Source organism: Alosa alosa, chromosome 5 (assembly GCF_017589495.1).
Source record: "Alosa alosa isolate M-15738 ecotype Scorff River chromosome 5, AALO_Geno_1.1, whole genome shotgun sequence".
NCBI lineage: Eukaryota > Metazoa > Chordata > Actinopteri > Clupeiformes > Clupeidae > Alosa > Alosa alosa.
In genome coordinates this window covers 32,451,888-32,469,422 of record NC_063193.1, presented here as the reverse complement: position 1 = coordinate 32,469,422, position 17,535 = coordinate 32,451,888, and the positions used below count along the sequence as shown (strand labels likewise).

General features: G+C 47.9%; 1 protein-coding gene across 4 annotated transcripts in view; it reads right to left on the bottom strand.

The window, feature by feature from the left end:
* Nucleotides 1–10,615, bottom strand: part of LOC125294975 (neuronal calcium sensor 1) — a 57,905-nt gene extending 47,290 nt beyond the window's left edge. The window contains exons 1-2 of one of the 4 annotated variants that reach the window (XM_048244073.1): nt 10,482–10,615; nt 6,779–8,336 (exon numbers count right to left, since the gene is read on the bottom strand). In XM_048244073.1, coding sequence (XP_048100030.1) covers nt 6,779–6,842 — 64 coding nt within the window. In that variant the 5' untranslated portion in view covers nt 6,843–8,336; nt 10,482–10,615. Of the gene's footprint in view, nt 1–6,778; nt 8,337–10,182; nt 10,459–10,481 lie in introns of those variants that run through there. The other 3 variants (XM_048244074.1, XM_048244072.1, XM_048244075.1) reach the window with 3 other exon arrangements.
* Between the last annotated feature and the right edge of the window lie 6,920 nt (nt 10,616–17,535).

Below are 17,535 nucleotides of genomic sequence, written 5' to 3'. Positions count from 1 at the left end.
CAGTCACACAGAGCACCACTGCACCTCCCTCTCCTCATCAGATCCGTCACACAGAGCACCACTGCACCTCCCTTTCCTCATCAGACCCGTCACACAGAGCACCACTGCACCTCCCTCCCTCCCTCTCCTCATCAGACCAGTCACCCAGAGCACCTCCCTCTCCTCATCAGACCAGTCACACAGAGCACCACTGCACCTCCCTCTCCTCATCAGACCCGTCACACAGAGCACCACTGCACCTCCCTCTCCTCATCAGAGCCGTCACACAGAGCACCACTGCACCTCCCTCTCCTCATCAGAGCAGTCACACAGAGCACCACTGCACCTCCCTCTCCTCATCAGAGCCGTCACACAGAGCACCACTGCACCTCCCTCTCCTCATCAGACCAGTCACACAGCAGTGTTTCCCCTAGAATTTTTTTCCAGCAGCGGTGCTGTTGATCGTAGGAAGACCCCCCCCCCCCCCAAAAAGAGAGAACATTTTGAAAAAATGACTCCTTAGATGGTGACTTCTGGTGGATTTTGTGAAAGAAAGAAAAGAAAATTGAGTTACAAATGAGGACATAACCATCAGCACAAGCATTTACAAAGCATGATTATTGCAGTACTTGAACAGGATTATTCATGTTTTTCTTTCACCTTTTTCATTTACATTATTAGTATTAGCCACTAGTAATAATTAGTATTAGCAACTGTACACTGTAGGCCACTGTACAAACTATTACTATTTAGAATATACAGTGCAGTGCTGTGCATAAGATAAGATATATATATATATATATATATATATATATATATATATATATATATATATATATATACACACATACACTGTATATATAACATTTATTTATTTACGATACATTAAAAAATAATTGATGTCCTTAAGGCATTAAGACAAAAGGCAAAATATGTTTTTTATTCCTCCCTTTAGCCAATTTCAGCATGGATGTCTTAACTTTTGCACAGCACTGTATAAACTATATAGACTTCTCTTTCATGCCATTACACTGTATTGGTGCTGTGCAAGTTGAATTGAGTGCCTGTCACTTTAATGCCGTGACGGCCCGTGACGCTGGCTTGATTATCACGGTTTTAAGTTAACTTAGTAACGTTGTTGTGCATGGTGCATAAGAATATGTGGATGAAATGAATTATGTTTCCCATGTCATTTGGTAAAATAAATGGTCAAAAATTTGAAGAAAATCTATCTTGGATTATAGCAGATAAGTGTCTTGTATCATATCTAAAATGATCTAAAAAAGAGCTCTACAGGAATTACAAACTATCTCAGATGTCAATGCTTGCGTATCCAATAGGCTAGCTAGACCTTAGTTACACAGCCTAGGTATGTTAGCAACACAGGGCTTGAAAGCATTGCCTGTATCACAAACAAAAACTAAACAATGCGTGGAATTTATCTGGGAATAGGCTACTGAAGGTAGGGGCGAGCTATCTCGCTGGCGTGTTTAATTTGGTTCCTTGGTTAACATAAGGTATGCTACGTTTTTTTCCACAAAATTGCGTCTGCTAATAAACTTAAACATCAACACAAACAAGCGTGATCTCCTGTGGAATCCCTGACTGCGCCTTCAACGTTAGCCTACTATTATTTGTTGACATGAAACCTGAACGAACGGCAGCTGTTCCTGAAGTTCACTTGCGTCTATTTTTTTTATATTAGGCAACTTTTTTTGCAGTGGCGCTTGAATTCCAGGAGCGGCGCTGCGCCGCTGATGAATACATTGTAGGGGAAACACTGCACAGAGCACCACTGCACCTCCCTCTCCTCATCAGACCCGTCACACAGAGCACCACTGCATCTCCCTCTCCTCATCAGACCCGTCACACAGAGCACCACTGCACCTCCCTCTCCCTCATCCGACCCACACAGAGCACCACTGCACCTCCCTCTCCTCATCAGACCCGTCACACAGAGCACCACTGCATCTCCCTCTCCTCATCAGACCCGTCACACAGAGCACCACTGCACCTCCCTCTCCTCATCAGACCCGTCACACAGAGCACCACTGCACCTCCCTCTCCTCATCAGACCCGTCACACAGAGCACCACTGCATCTCCCTCTCCTCATCAGACCCGTCACACAGAGCACCACTGCACCTCCCTCTCCTCATCAGACCCGTCACACAGACAGGACGAGGAAGAGCCCGAGCACTGGCATCACACCAGCGTCTCTCTCTCTCTGTAGTCAGAGGCAAACCTTCGCCCGCACACCAGCGTCTCTCTCTGTAGTCAGAGGCAAACAGCATACAGGCGCGTAATCTGGTATTAAAGAATCTGAAAAGGGCTCAAAAAAAAAAAAGGCAAACCCCCTGGAATGTGATCAAGGGAATAATTAGCTTCGCGCTACCTGGGCCACGGAGGCCACAACAAGAACAGACGGAGGAAGAGGCAGGAAGTGGTAGCTCTTCAGATATACAGGCTGAGACACGCCGAGAGAATAGCGTAGCGGTGGAGGAGGGAGGAGAGTAAAGAGCGAGAGAGAGAGACAAGCGAGAGGGACGAAAGTAAACCAAGCGAGGGGGGACGAGTAAACCAGAGGGACGAGAGGGACGAGTAAATAAATAGCTCGAGGAGGGAGTAAAGCAAACCAAGCGAGAGGGGGACGAGAGTAAACCAAGCGAGAGGGACGAAAGGGGCAGGGTGGAGGGAGAAAGTAAACCAAGCGAGAGGGACGAAAGTAAACCAAGCGAGAGGGACGAGAGTAAACCAAGCGAGAGGGACGAAAGGGGCAGGGTGGAGGGAGAAAGTAAACCAAGCGAGAGGGACGAAAGTAAACCAAGCGAGAGGGACGAGAGTAAACCAAGCGAGAGGGACGAGAGTAAACCAAGCGAGAGGGACGAGAGTAAACCAAGCGAGAGGGAAGAAAGGGGCAGGGTGGAGGGAGAAAACCAAACCAAGGGACCAGGGGAGGGTGGAGGGAGAAAATAAACCGCTTGAGAGGGACGAGAGCAAACCAAGCTTAGAGGGAGGGACGAAAACCAAACCAAGGGCAGAGGGAGAAAGTAAACCAAGCGAGAGGGACGAAAGTAAACCAAGCGAGAGGGACGAGAGTAAACCAAGCGAGAGGGACGAGAGTAAACCAAGCGAGAGGGACGAAAGGGGCAGGGTGGAGGGAGAAATCTCCTGCCCCCCCCTGCTGTTGGACTGGACCCATCACGCTGTAATTAAACATTGCCCTTCCAGCCTAGCCCCAGCAATCAGCGAGAGGCTACAGAGGTTCTCTTCCGCCTAGCCCCAGCAATCAGCGAGAGGCTACAGAGGTTCTCTTCCGCCTAGCCCCAGCAATCAGCGAGAGGCTACAGAGGGCCAGCCGAGGAGAGTGCAGCGCTGAAGGCCAGTGACAGCAGCGTCCAGCCTGACACAGCAGGGGCCATCTCCCTTTGCTCCCAACTCTCCTATGAAGCTCTCTCTCTCTCTCTCTCTCTCTCTCTCTATCTCTATCTCTCTATCTCTCTTGCTAGCTCTCCCATAAGGCTCTCCCTCCCTCTCTCCTCTCTCTCTCTCTCTCTCTCTATCCATCCATCTCCCACTCTCTATATCTCTCTTGCTAACTCTCCCATAAGGCTCTCCCTCTCTCTCCCTCATGCTAATTCACTCTTCTATTCTCATTCCTGTCTGTCTGTCTGTCTCCTTCTCTGCCTTGCTCTGAACACAGTTATTACTCTACCAGCCAGCTGCCCACGACTACCCCAGCAGGGCCAAAGGGCCGTGCGGCCCTCTATGATGTTTCCATACGGGGCTGTGATTGACAGAGGAAGGACACACCCACAGCTGTAGCTAGAGCGCTGGGAGCACAGTACTCCTCACACTACAGTATAAACCACATCAGTATGTGCACTCTGCAAGAACTAATGCAGTGTTTCCCATACATTGACTTATTTGTGGCGGCCCACCACAATATCAACATTGACCACCACACAATGATTTTCCAGGTTGTACTAAATTGTGCTTAAATCTGGTTAGCATCATAACCACGCTGTGCTAATTTGTTAAAAACTGTTGCATTCAAGTTAATTCTGCAAACCAACCACCACAAATGGAATTTAATTCTGTGGGAAACACTGCAATGTCCTCACACTAAGGTATAAACCACATCAGTGTGTGTGCACTCTGCACTCTGTAAGAGCTAATGCCATGATGTCTGTCTATTCAACAGCAGTCCAGCTACCCCCATCTAAACCACTGAACTGTTATTGTAGATTATTAAATGGAGAAGTTCAGGAATGTCCCCTGGCTTTGGCTGAGGTAAGTTAAAACTGGCCAACACATTTCTTGCTGCAGGGACAAGCCGCTTCTTGAGAGATCACTCTGTGTCTGTGGTCCCTGTCCTCCTTCATCTTCCAGCGACGAGCCTACCACACGCCATATGTGTTTACTCTGCCTCCATGGCAACCAACACTGGACTGGCAGCTGACGAGCCAGCTCTGCTGTTTCTGGGCAACCACTGGCTTGATTGGTCACGTCGAGAGCAGGCGATCTGCATATTCATCAGAGCAGGAGCTTGTTGTGAAGGCTCCTCATAACTGATTAGAGAGGTTAACACGCTTGAGGTTGATCACCGGTTGTTTTTGAGTTAGAGTTCTGATTCTCGCCAAAAAAACAGGGCTCCATTTAAGTGAATTCCTGTGTTGTTTCCATAGTGTTGTTTTCACACACTATGTTCTTATTTCAGCCTACAAACACAGCGAGGAATAATCATTAATAATACTTATGGCTCGAGTCTCTTGATCACCAATGTATGTTCACCAATGCATCCAGTGTGTTCACCAATCCATCCAGTATGCTCACCTACTATGACCTAATTTAATAGTTGACAACTAATTGATTAATTGTTGCAGCCCAATCCACAGTAACTGCTTTCTGTTCTGCATGAAGCAAAGCCTTGTCTGAATGGGAGCGTGCATAAAAGCTGTGCAGATGGGCTATGCATGTATAAATCTAACTGTGCAGGCCATACATGAATAGAACTCTTGGGATATGCATGTATTCTAACTTTGCAGGCCATGAATACATGAATCTAACTCTTGGGCTATGCATATGAATGTAACTGTGCAGGCCATGAATACATGAATCTAACTTTTGGGCTATGCATGTATGAATCTAACTGTGCAGGTCATGAATACATGAATCTAACTCTTGGGCTATGCATATGAATTTAACTGTGCAGGCCATGAATACATGAATCTAACTTTTGGGCTATGCATGTATGAATTTAACTGTGCAGGCCATGGATACATGAATCTAACTCTTGAGCTACTATATGCATATGAATCTAACTTTTGGGCTATGCATGTATAAATCTAACTGTGCAGGCCATACATGAACAGAACTCTTGGGATATGCATGTATTCTAACTTTGCAGGCCATGAATACATGAATCTAACTCTTGGGCTATGCAAATTTAACTGTGCAGGCTATGCATGTATGAATTTAACTGTGCAGGCTATGTGCAGGCTATGCATGTATGAATTTAACTGTGCAGGCTATGTGCAGGCTATGCATGTATGAATTTAACTGTGCAGGCTATGTGCAGGCTATGTATGAATTTAACTGCGCAGGCTATGCATGTATGAATTTAACTGTGCAGGCTATGCATGTATGAATCCAACTATAAAGGCTATGCAAGGAACCAGCCGGAGGCTGAGACTCTTCAAATGTGATGTGGATGAGTCCCATCATGCACCACTGCATTCATCAACTGGACACATTGCTGCGCTGTACTATACTGTACATCCTAACTGTAAATTCCTCTACATTTATCATGTGGATTTACCACGTGGGCTATAAGATTATACCAAAACTTATTACACGGCTCTTCACAATGCAAGTAGAACGCTCCATTGACTTGAATAGGATTTCCTAGCGGTTCTAGCGGTCATTATTTTCGACTAGAGGACCTCTGAAAAAAACAATGACCCCTGTCAATGGCAACGAAGTTTGTGTTTCTAATTCATGTCCTTCATGAAGTTTGTGCTTCTAATTCATGTCCTTCATGAAGTTTGTGCTTCTAATTCATGTCCTTCATATCACTCCGCAACTACTGGAACTTCATTCAAAAGTGAAAGCAGACGGTTGATCAGCTGTTTTCTAAAGAATGTTTGATTCAAGTTGAGCGTGTGCTGGTAATAGTAATGACCGGTGTTCTACACATCATCCCTTACATAATGTGAGTGGATGGAGCTGGACACGGGTGGCGAGTCACTCATCCTTCTGATATCCCATATTCATTCAGCAAAGAGCTGATTAAAGCTTTAGATATGCAACATTGGTGTTACTGTTACCTGCTCTGAATGGTCACGCACGCTCACACAACATGTAACATGAGAGTGATGAGGAGAGACATGGCAGCTAGAGTCAGCATTGGGCCATGTACAGTAGCCCTGCCAAAGGCTGGTGCAGAGAGAGAGAGAGAGAGAGAGAGAGAGAGAGAGGAAAGAGAGAGGTTGGCAACACGCAGAAGGTGTTCCCAAGACAAAGTTAGAGAGAGATGGGAAAAGAGAGAGGGAGAGTGGAGGGTAGGACACTTACAGTAGGTTATCCTAGGACAAACGTAGAGAGAGAAATTTGTGTGTGTGTGTGTGTGTGTGTGTGAGGGAGAGAAAGAAATTGTATGAGAGAAATTCCTTACAGTTGGTATTCCTGGGACAGAGACAGAGAACTAGCAAAAGAGGGGGCAAGGCAGAAAGAGAGAGAGAGAAAGAAAGAAAGAAAGAAAGAAAGAAAGAAAGAAAGAAAGAGAGAGAGACTACTTACAGTAGGTCTTCCTGGTGAGCTCCTCCACCACCTCTGGTTTCAGCTTGCTGTTGGACTTCCCCATTATTAGTGTCCCTCTCTGTGCTGGTCCTTCCTGTTCCCTTGCCCAACCAGAGAGCACAGCTTTTAGCAGACCCGGTTCTGGTACCAAAGACAAATGGGCTCACACGAGGCTGGTGCCAGTCAGCACTGGTACCACTGAAGCCAAGATCCAGGCAGCGATGGCACACTGCAGCCAGAGTTCAGAGCTGTTGCAGCCGAGTCCAAAACAGGGTCACCCCTGTACCCCTGCACGTATCAGGCAGCTCCTGCTTGGGTCTCCACTGCCCTCCTCTCCTCTCTGCTCCTCTTGAGACCCTCTCAGCAAGTGCTGAGCCACTGGTCTAACGGACTCCTGGTCCAGGTCCTGGTCTCCTCTCCTCTCTGCTCCTATGACTGCGTTGGAGCTGTTTGTAAAGCCAGTGGCAGAACGGCAGGCAGCTGAATGCCTCTCCTCTCTTCTTCTCTCCTCTCTTCTTTTCTCCTCTTCTCTTCTCTTCTTCCCTGCCTTCTGAGTGGGCGTTGGCAGCTCAGTCAAACCTCAGCACTGAAGCCCTGTTAGATGAGGAGCCTTGTCTCTCCGCTTCATGTGTGTGTGCACGTGGATCTCTCCCACACTCCCTCACCCTCTCCTTCTCCTTCTCTCTCTTTCTCTCTCTCTCTCTCTCTCTTCCTCTCCCTGTGTGTCTCCCTGACGCCGTGGGGCAATACTATTGGTGACTCTTGCCTGACAGTGCAGATGAGGTTTGCTGGTCAGCTCCGGTCAGCTCAGCCCCCCGTGTGAGTAAAACTGGCCTCTCCGTCCTCAGCCGCCCCCTTCGCCAGCCCTGGCCATGTGAGTCACCTCGCTTCCGTGTGAGGATGTCCACACACACACACGTGTGTGCCTGTGGCTCAGGGCAGCCAGCCGGTGTGTGCTTAATGAACACTGTCTGACATGCCTGCAGAGATCCTTTCAGCCAGGACTGATCCAAACTGTGTGTCTGTCTGTCTGTTTGTTTGTGTGTCTGTGTGTGTGTGTGTGTGTGTGTGTGTATGTATGTGTGTGTGTGTGTGTGTGTGTGTGTATTTTAAGATGTCAGTGTCATTCTTCTCGTTCTCCAGCCCTCTCTGGCTCACGCTGCAGTGAGCACCTCTACTCCAGTTTGTCTCGGAGACACACACACACACACACACACATACACACACAGATAATGGAGGTCCAGTCTCTGCTCGGATGTGCTGGTCTCTCAGCGCCCACTCAGACTGGAGTGTGCTGGGGCCCCGCTCCACGTTAAGGGCCTCGTTTAGGCCTCGCTCCACGTTAAGGGCCTCGTTTAGACCCCGCTCCTCGTTAAGGGCCTCGTTTAGACCCCGCTCCTCGTTAAGGGCCTCGTTTAGACCCCGCTCCTCGTTAGGGGCCGTTTATCAGCGCTGTGCCGCCGTCAGCCAGGAGCCCGGTCCGTTTGCCCCTCAGTGATGCGCCCCAGGGCGGTTAGAGCGTGCAGCGTGTGTGAGTTTGGAAGTGACCTCCAGAAAGCTGAGGAGAGAGAAACAGCAACAAAGTCAGGCCTGCGCTCCAGGCACAGAGCAGCGAGCAGAGAGGAGAGGAGCGGAGCGGAGCTCCCTTAATCCTATGACCTCATCTCCATCTCTCCATCTCTTGCACTCTCGCTCCACTGCCCTCTCCGCTTCCTCTCCCTTCCTTCCTCTCCCCTCCCTGCGATCCCTGCATTACTACAGTACTTTTACATCTTTCAATTTATTGTATCTCTCTCTTTCATCCCTCTTTCTCTTTATCGCTTTATCGCACCCATTCTAACGCTCTCTCCATCCTTGCCTGTGCCTGCGTACAGTGCAGCACTGTGCAGTGGGGCGTGTGAAATGCTGAGTTTTCATTCTCCACGCTGGTGAGGTCGAGCCCAACTGTGCCTCCGACTTTCAGCATTCTCCTCGCGGACATGCAGAGCAGCCCCTCACACACACACACACACACACACACACACACAGCCTACACAGCAGGAAGCCAATCAATAGTTGTCCTGACCAAGGGCACTATACCACATGACAACAGTAGCCTATCTACCCATTGGATCAAGGCTGTTGTTTCTATTTTCAAGAAGCCTTGCTGCAAATCAGATTTACATAACTGGTGAATATGCATCAGTCAGGTAATGGACTGATGTAGCCTGTAAAAAACTTGTTGTGAGACATCATTCTATTAAAGTGTGAAATGAAATGTGCAAAAATGGCTAAAATGAACTCCATGCTATTCACTACTTCATTATCACAGAGAACACACATGCACTAGGGAGAACAAATCTAAATAGTTAACAAATTAGACGTGTGAGCTCTTTTCCCCCCTCAATACCAAGAGTACTGCAGCAACCAAGTCTGCAGCGTGAGTACAATGCCATACTTTAGCTCTACCACCGGCCACAAGACAAGCTGCCAGAGCAGCCGTTGTCCCTGCCGTCATACATGGTGGTAACAAGTGAACAGACCCTCCCTCAGCTGATCCTGTCGATACCACTGAGAGAGATGCTCTGCAACTGCAAAACTCTTTCAGTTTCTTCAGAAAGGGTATAATTCGAGTCTGTGCATTCGATCACTGTGCGAAGCCTCTCTGCGTTTACATCACAGCGCAGCCATATCAGACAGATCTAAAATACTCACGGTCGACTAGCGAAGGTAGTCACCAAGTTACCAAAACAAAAGCAACAGATTTGCCGCTGTGAAAAAGCAACTCTGCTGTGATAGACAGACTGAGCGTAGGATGACAGCTGTCTGTTTGACAGCCGATGCGGTGGCGCAGCAGGTAATGCCTGGACCGTATACTGCACTTATCATTTGTTTTACAGTGCAGGAAATCACGAGTAAATAAATCACTACCACCTAAATATTTGCCATACGTTAGGGTTATGTTGCGCATTGCTACTCTCGGTAATATTAAGTTACGAAGTTACTGTGTGAACCCAGCTTCTCAGCATTATGGACGAATGAATGACGTGACTGTCCGTTAAAGTGGTGGATGAACTGACTCAAAGCTGTGTCTGATCTAAGAATGCATGAGCTAACGTTAGTAGCTAACGTTAGTATTAATTACTCAACCACTATTATTCAGAATGGTAACATTAACGCTAACTTTAACGTTAGCCAGCTAACAGTAACGTTACCCCAGTTAAATTAACATAATCTTTCGTCAATGGCTAGTAGAAGATAGCAAACAATGCTGACGGGTTTTGTTTCACTTTGTCATCGTCAGATTGATACTATTCACCTCTTAAAACAAGTTAGAGGCAGTTAATGGCAACAAAAATACTTTGGTTAGACACAGCTAACGTTAACGTTATCCTGTCTGGGTAAAGGCTGGCTATGGCACTTACAAGAATAAGCACGTGGACTTTCAAACAAACCGTTGCATTATACTTTTACGATACTTTAAATTACACTGACCATACTATTTAGGCTAACCGCCACTTCTTTTGTCTTGATCAGAAAAGTATCTCAATGTTGCTGAATAACATTAACAGAGGTCCTCTTAGTTTTGCCCCATGTCCGCGAACGTTAACGTTTCCCACCAGGCGTATCCTTAGCAACAAAACTAACAGTAATGACTAATGTTAGTATGGCGACCATAGACTGTATAGAACAGAAAATGTGTTGAGCATAAAGCTATATCTACCCTGTCTGTCGACTTCACGGAAACTGACCAAACAGAAGGAGAGTGTCGTCGCTCGTCACCCCGGTATGATGTGATGACTGGCTGGCGGCTCCTTCACTGAATCCGGCTACTGCGCTGCCCGCTGCTGCCACTGTGGCTTCATTCGGTTCTGTCCGGTTCTCTTCCTGACCAATGCAATTAATTTTAGACTCAATTTAGGCTACAGGCAGGCTCCCTTTCCCTGCAAGAAATATGTACTGTACACAGTAACTTCAATACGATTCTAAAGAAAGACAAACCCCGTGAATATATTTAGCCTTATATGTTGGCTATCTGTCTACTGCAACACAACATATTTGATTTATTATTTTTTGCCTAATTCAAGTCTCAAGTTTTATTTAATATACATGATGCATTGCAAACTTGCCAATTTTACCTTATTTGCCTAGGCTAGCCTACACACTGAACTATCACCAACTTATAGCCTCTACCACACTCTGAAACCCAACTTTAGACTTAGGCTTACTTTTACACCCTTAATCATGCTCATATTGAAGACACATTATGTTGTTCCATAGCCAGTGGGAACAAGCAAACTCAGTCCATCTGAGAACGTCAAAAGTCAAAGTCAAAGTCAGCTTTATTGTCAATTTCTTCACATGTTCCAGACATACAAAGAGATCGAAATTACGTTTCTCACTATCCCACGGTGAAGACAAGACATATTTTACCAATTTTAAGTCCACAGACAAACATAACATTCAAGTAAACAAAAAAGTAAGTAAATAAGTAAATAAGAGGGCACATATAATAATGAAAAAAATAAGAGCAGCAAAATTTTTGTTGAAATTGTGCATAGACAGTCAATAAAAAAAAGTGCAAAGTCAGGCCAATAAGAGGCTTGGGTAGTTCTGTTTGACCTGAGTAATAAAGAAAGTGGCATAGTGGTGCAAGTTATGTAAGAGCAGCAGAAGTGTTGTGTTTTCAGGACAACAACACCAAGTTGTAAAGTGTACAAGTGTGCAAGTGGAGTAGTGCAGGCGGCCATTGTGGGTCCAATGTCCAGGATGTTATGTAGCTGAGGGTGGAGGGGGGAGGAGGGAGAGAGTTCAGCATCCTTACAGCTTGGTGTATGAAGCTGTTGGTGAGTCTGGTAGTCTTGGGGGCGCAGGCTTCTGTACCTCTTCCCAGAGGGCAGTAGATCAAACAGATTGTGAGCGGGGTGACTTGCATCACTCACAATTTTGGTCAGCCTTGGGGTGAGGTGGGTGGTGTAAATGTCCTTCAGGGAGGGGGAAGCACCAATGATCCTTCCAGCTGTGTTCACTATGCGCTGCAGGGCTTTCCTGTTGTATTCAGTGCAGCTTCCGCCCACACAGCGATACAGCTGGAGAGGATGCTCTCAATGGTGCCTCGGTAGAATGTGGTCATGATGGCTGGTGGAGCACTTGCTCGCCTGAGTTTCCATTAGGAAGTACAGGCGGCTGAGCTCTCTTCACCAGTGATGCAGTGTTGGTGGTCCAGGAGAGGTCTTCACTGATGTGCACCCCCAGGAATTTGGTGCTGCTCGCTCTCTCCACCACAGCACCGTCGATGGTCAGTGGCAGGTGTTGGGTGTGACCTCTCCGGAAGTCAACAACAATCTCTTTGGTCTTGCTGACGTTCAGCAGGAGGTTGTTGTCCCTGCACCACGTGGTCAGATGGTCGACCTCCAACCTGTATTGAGTCTCGTCGCCCTTGGTGATGAGACCCACCAGAGTTGTGTCGTCAGCAAATTTCACTATGTGATTGTTGCTGTTGGTTGCAGTGCAGTCATCGTCAGCAGGGTGAAGAGCAGGACTGAGCTGCGCGCCTTGGGGGCCCCTGTGCTCAGTGTGATGCTGCTTGAGGTATTGTTGCCAACACGTACTACTTGGGGCCTCTGACAGAGGAAGTCCAGTAGCCAGTTGCAGAGGTAGGTACTGAGTCCCAGTTTGTCGAGTTTGCAGATGAGTTGTTGTGGTATTTATTATGTGGTATATATGTTGTGGTATTTATTATGTGGTATATATTATTATTATTTACGTTAGGGGGCTGGAGCAAGCTACATAATCCACCTGTAGGCTACATTAGTCTGGTTTAACATTGCAAAGGGTTAAACAACAGGCCTACATTTACTATTTAATAAAACATTCATATCCCAAAGCTAGATACACTTCAGATGTGTCTCAAATGGTCTGTGTGTGTGTGTGTGTGTGTGTGACACAGTCTATTCATGGGTTTCATCAGGTCCCTTTAGGTGTATTAATCAAGCACCATGCAGTCTGCATTCATAATCAAGGTGCATGACCTGTGGAAAGGGACCTGATGAAACCCATTCAAGGACTAAAAAACATATTAACAGGTCCTGATAAATTAACTGGCTGCAGGATAGCCTGATTACAGAGATCTGCAGTGTATCATGTGACAGCTCAGGTAAAGAGGCCCTCTGGCTGATTCCACTTCTCCTCACTGCTAATTAGCAGCTTGTAAGAGGCCTCTTAGCAGCCTGATGCCTCTCCTTTCATCTCTGTGCAGGTCTGAGACTGCAGGCATGGGACCGGCTCAGCTCTTCTCATCAAAGGTCACAGGTCACACGCTCCACCCTCACGCTCCCCGCCCAGATGCGGATTTCCTCTGTAGTTCATTTGGTTCAGATCTGGCCCTGAAACAGCCACTCTTTCCAGTGACCTGATACAGCATTTAAGACAAATCCAACAGTAGTTTGGTTCTCAGAGCCTCTAGGTTGTTGGCGCTCGGAGAATTCAACCCCCCTGTGTCAAAGTGTCATGTGGTGCCGCTGGTCACTCTCACTCGCTGTGTCATAGTGTCATGTGGCGCCGCTGGTCATGCTCACTCGCTGTGTCATAGTGTCATGTGGTGCCACTGGTCACTCTTACTCGCTGTGTCATAGTGTCATGTGGCGCCGCTGGTCACTCTTACTCGCTGTGTCATAGTGTCATGTGGTGCCACTGGTCACTCTTACTCGCTGTGTCATAGTGTCATCTGGCGCCGCTGGTCACTCTTACTCGTTGTGTCATAGTGTCATGTGGTGCCGCTGGTCACTCTTACTCGCTGTGTCATATATAGTGTCGTGGCGCCGCTGGTCACTCTTACTCGCTGTGTCATATATAGTGTCATGTGGTGCCGCTGGCCACTCTCAATGTCACTCAATATGTCACAGCCCCACATTACAGTCACATTAAAAGAGAATTCAGGCGATTTTTCACATAGATTCCCGGAGATCACTGAGTACTGTCGGTACAAAAAAAACAAAAACAATCGGTGCCTCCCAGCTCGAGTTGCTGCAGCCAACAGTTAGAGCTTCCAGGCAGCTACGGTGCTGCACTCTGGGGGCATGTTCATGAGTGCTGCACTCTGGGGGCATGTTCATGAGTGCTGCACTCTGGGGGCACATTCATGAGTGCTGCACTTTGGGGGCATGTTCATGAGTGCTGCACTTTGGGGGCATGTTCATGAGTGCTGCACTCTGGGGGCACGTTCATGAGTGCTACACTCTGGGGGCACGTTCATGAGCCCCCATGTGTAGCGCTGTAGCTCTCTGGCTCCCCTCAGGCGGGGCCTCTACACAAGGGTCAGTGAGCTGCAGTCGCCATCATTGCCCCACTCTGAAGGTGCTGTTAATGTGGTACATTCAGGTGGGTCACATAAACAAGCCACACACATGCCTCAGCACTGCGGATTCCTCTCAGTCGCAGTCCTTTACAGAACCAGGCAGGCAGGCACGTCTACAGCTACAGCAGTGATGATCTGCACAGGCTTCTGTTTATTGACAGATTTTCCTTTTTTTTCTGGAGGTAATTGCCTCCCTGCTGGTGCCATTTATCGTTCAAAATCTGTCATGTTTACTCCATTAGCCACCCAACTAGCGCTGAACCGCCATCATCTCAGCAAGATGCTAATCAGGATGGAAACGAGGTGGGCAGAGAACACTGCTGCTGTAGCTGCCATTGAGCCAATTGGAGTCGACAGATATACACGTATATATACACACTGTCTGTGTATACATTACAGGTACGTAAGTGTATTCACACTTCACATTTTGAAGAACATATTGAAAAGTTGAAAATGATATAGATGTGATGAGTCTGGATATACAGTACACTGACACAAATCCCTTTCAAATCACCATATTCTGCACATATAGTCTAAAAACACTTTCAGCTGAGCTTCAAACATTTCTTTCATTCAGGCAGCTGTTTATGTGTTTTTATTTTTTTGCTTGAGTGTGCTGCCTCAGTCTTGCGTAAACAAACATAATTAGGTTTCAAGGTAAACATGCAGAGCGAAAGTGACAGTTTTCCAGAGCACGGGGAACATTTCTGCTCTGTTTTCTGTTAAAAAAAACAAACAAAAACAAAAACTAGTGGAAAAACAAGCTTTCTGATCAGAGGTGTGTTATACTGGCAGACCTGGATGAAGATGGAAAGTACGATGCATGCTTTATGAAAATGGAGTCAGATGAAACCTCACAGTGATGAGAAGCTGCTCCCAGGCATCAGGGGAGAGATGACACTTTTGTGTTCATCAGCGGAGGAAATGATAGCGGAACGAGCTGGAGGACAGCTGCAGTGCAGTAGATGTCCAGTGTCAATTTCTCCGCCACGTCTCCTGACTGTCATCTCGTCTCATCTGCCTCCAAACCTTCCATTCATTTCCCGAATCCACATGGACTGGAGCCAGCGCGGAGCGGCGTCTCGCCAGGCCTGGCCCGGTCCGGTCCAGTGCGATGGGGTCGGTGTGCTGAGTGCTAATGGGAGGCGTGGCGTCTCGCCAGGCCTGGCCCGGTGCGATGCGATGGGGTCGGTGTGCTGAGTGCTTTAAAGGTGCTCTAAGCGATGCTGGGCAACGTCACTTCTGTTGACTTTCAAACAAAACAGAGAACTAGCTCGCTACTTCCTCCCCCTCCCTCCCATGCTGCTCCCCTGCAATTGAAACTCTCCTAAACGCGCATCTCATCTGTGATTTGCTGGAACAGTTTGTTGTGTTTTCATGGGCTAGGTTTGCCCAGGTTGTTTTTGTTGCCATTCTTGGAGCCTGGGCTGTCCACAGAGATTGCATTTTTTTACAGTGTATTCAGGACACAGACCGCTAGCGGTTGGTTAGGTGATGTTTGCTGTAAGTGACACGAAATGTTTTAGCCTAAATAAACGCGTGGCATCGCTTAGAGCACCTTTAATGGGAGGGAGTGGCTCTGCTGGCTAGATCCTGGAGTTTCATTTCCCGCTGCCTCAGAATTCACAGCAGCTACGCCTGCGGTCCCCCCATGCCAGTGCCAGACACATGCTGTCCCCATGCCAGCGTGAGAAGCCTCTGGCACTCGAGGGGCCCGCGGTGCCTGTGCCAGCTTGAGACGCCTGCGGTGCCCATGCCAACGTGAGACGCCTGCGGTGCCCATGCCAGCATGAGGAGTTCCAGAGTGAGATGAGGTAGGAAGTGCCAACACAGCTGCTTTGGATGAGTCTAGCCCTCAGAGCCCAGATTGCTCAGTCTTCACCCCCCCCCCATCTATCTGCTTTAGAGCCCAGCCTTGTGTTCCTCCTCCACTCTCCTCTCCTCCCCCCCCTAACCCCCAACCTCCTCTCCTCTCTCTGCTCCCCCACCCTCCCCCCCAACCTCCTCTCCTCCCCCAACCCCTCTCCTCCTCTCTCCCTCTCCCCCAACCTCCTCTCCTCTCCTCTCTCTGCTCCCCCAACCTCCTCTCCTCCCCCCCAACCCCCTCTCCTCTCCTCTCTCCCCCCCCCCCAACCTCCTCTCCTCTCTCTGCCCCCCTCGACCCCCAACCCCCTCTCCTCTATCTTATATCTATCCCATAACAACAATAATAATAAAATGCAATGTTGACCGGCATTATTTGAAAATGACATCCCATGGTGCAATGCAAAGATACTGCCGTCACAGCCGTTTATTTATCTCTATGGCTCTGCTGCCGGTGAGTGTCTGTAGGTCAGCATAGTCCATATTAAGACGTTAAGACTGCTCCTCTAAACAATTCCCAATCTAGCTTAGTCTGTAGGCTAATGGTTGATTATTAACTGGGGTGATATTAAATTATGAATATGAAAACTGACATTTTTTTATGGTCTTGGTCTCGACTCGGTCTCGACTCGGACTTGCTTCCTCAAAGACTCGGTCTTGACTCGGACTCGACTGTTTTTGGAAACCAACAGACTCAGTCTCGACTGGGTCTCGACCCTTCAAAGACTCGGTCTTGACTCAGACTCGGCATAGGCGGTCTCGTCCCCATCACTAGGGCATGGTGAACTGCCAGGTTTAAAGGGGTAGAGGTTTAAAGCATGGTGGAATGCCAGGTTTAAAGGGGTATGTTTAAAGGCATGGTGGAATGCCAGGTTTAAAGGGGTAGAGGTTTAGGGCATGGTGGAATGCCAGGTTTAAAGGGGTAGAGGTTTAGGGCATGGTGGAATGCCAGGTGTGATGGGTAAGGGTTTAGGAGGAGTGGAGTGGGCAGAGGCAGGTTTGCGTTAATATTCCCAAGAGGAAGTGGCACTGGGCTTGGCAAGGCTGTGGTGTTGTCTGCCAAGAACCTGACGCCCAGATAGATGCCATCCTCTCACTCTTCTCCATCTGCCACCATACTTCCCTCTGCCTCTCCAGCTGCTACATACACACACACACATCTCTCTCTCTCTATCTGTCTCTCTCTCTCTCTCTTTCTCTCTCTCACACACACACACACACACACACACACACACATCTCTCTCTCTCTCTATCTGTCTCTCTCTCTCTTTTCTCTCTCTCTCACAAACAGACACACACACACATCTCTCTCTATCTGTCTCTCTCTCTCTTTCTCTCTCTCTCACACACACACATACACACACACACACACACACATCTCTCTCTCTCTCTCACACACACACACACACATGCACACACACACATCTCTCTCTCTCGCTCTCTCTCTCTCTCACACACACACACACACACACACTCACTCATATACACACCAACACACACACACACACACACACACACCTTGTCCGTAGAGTCCTGGAAGACAGCTCAATATCTTCAT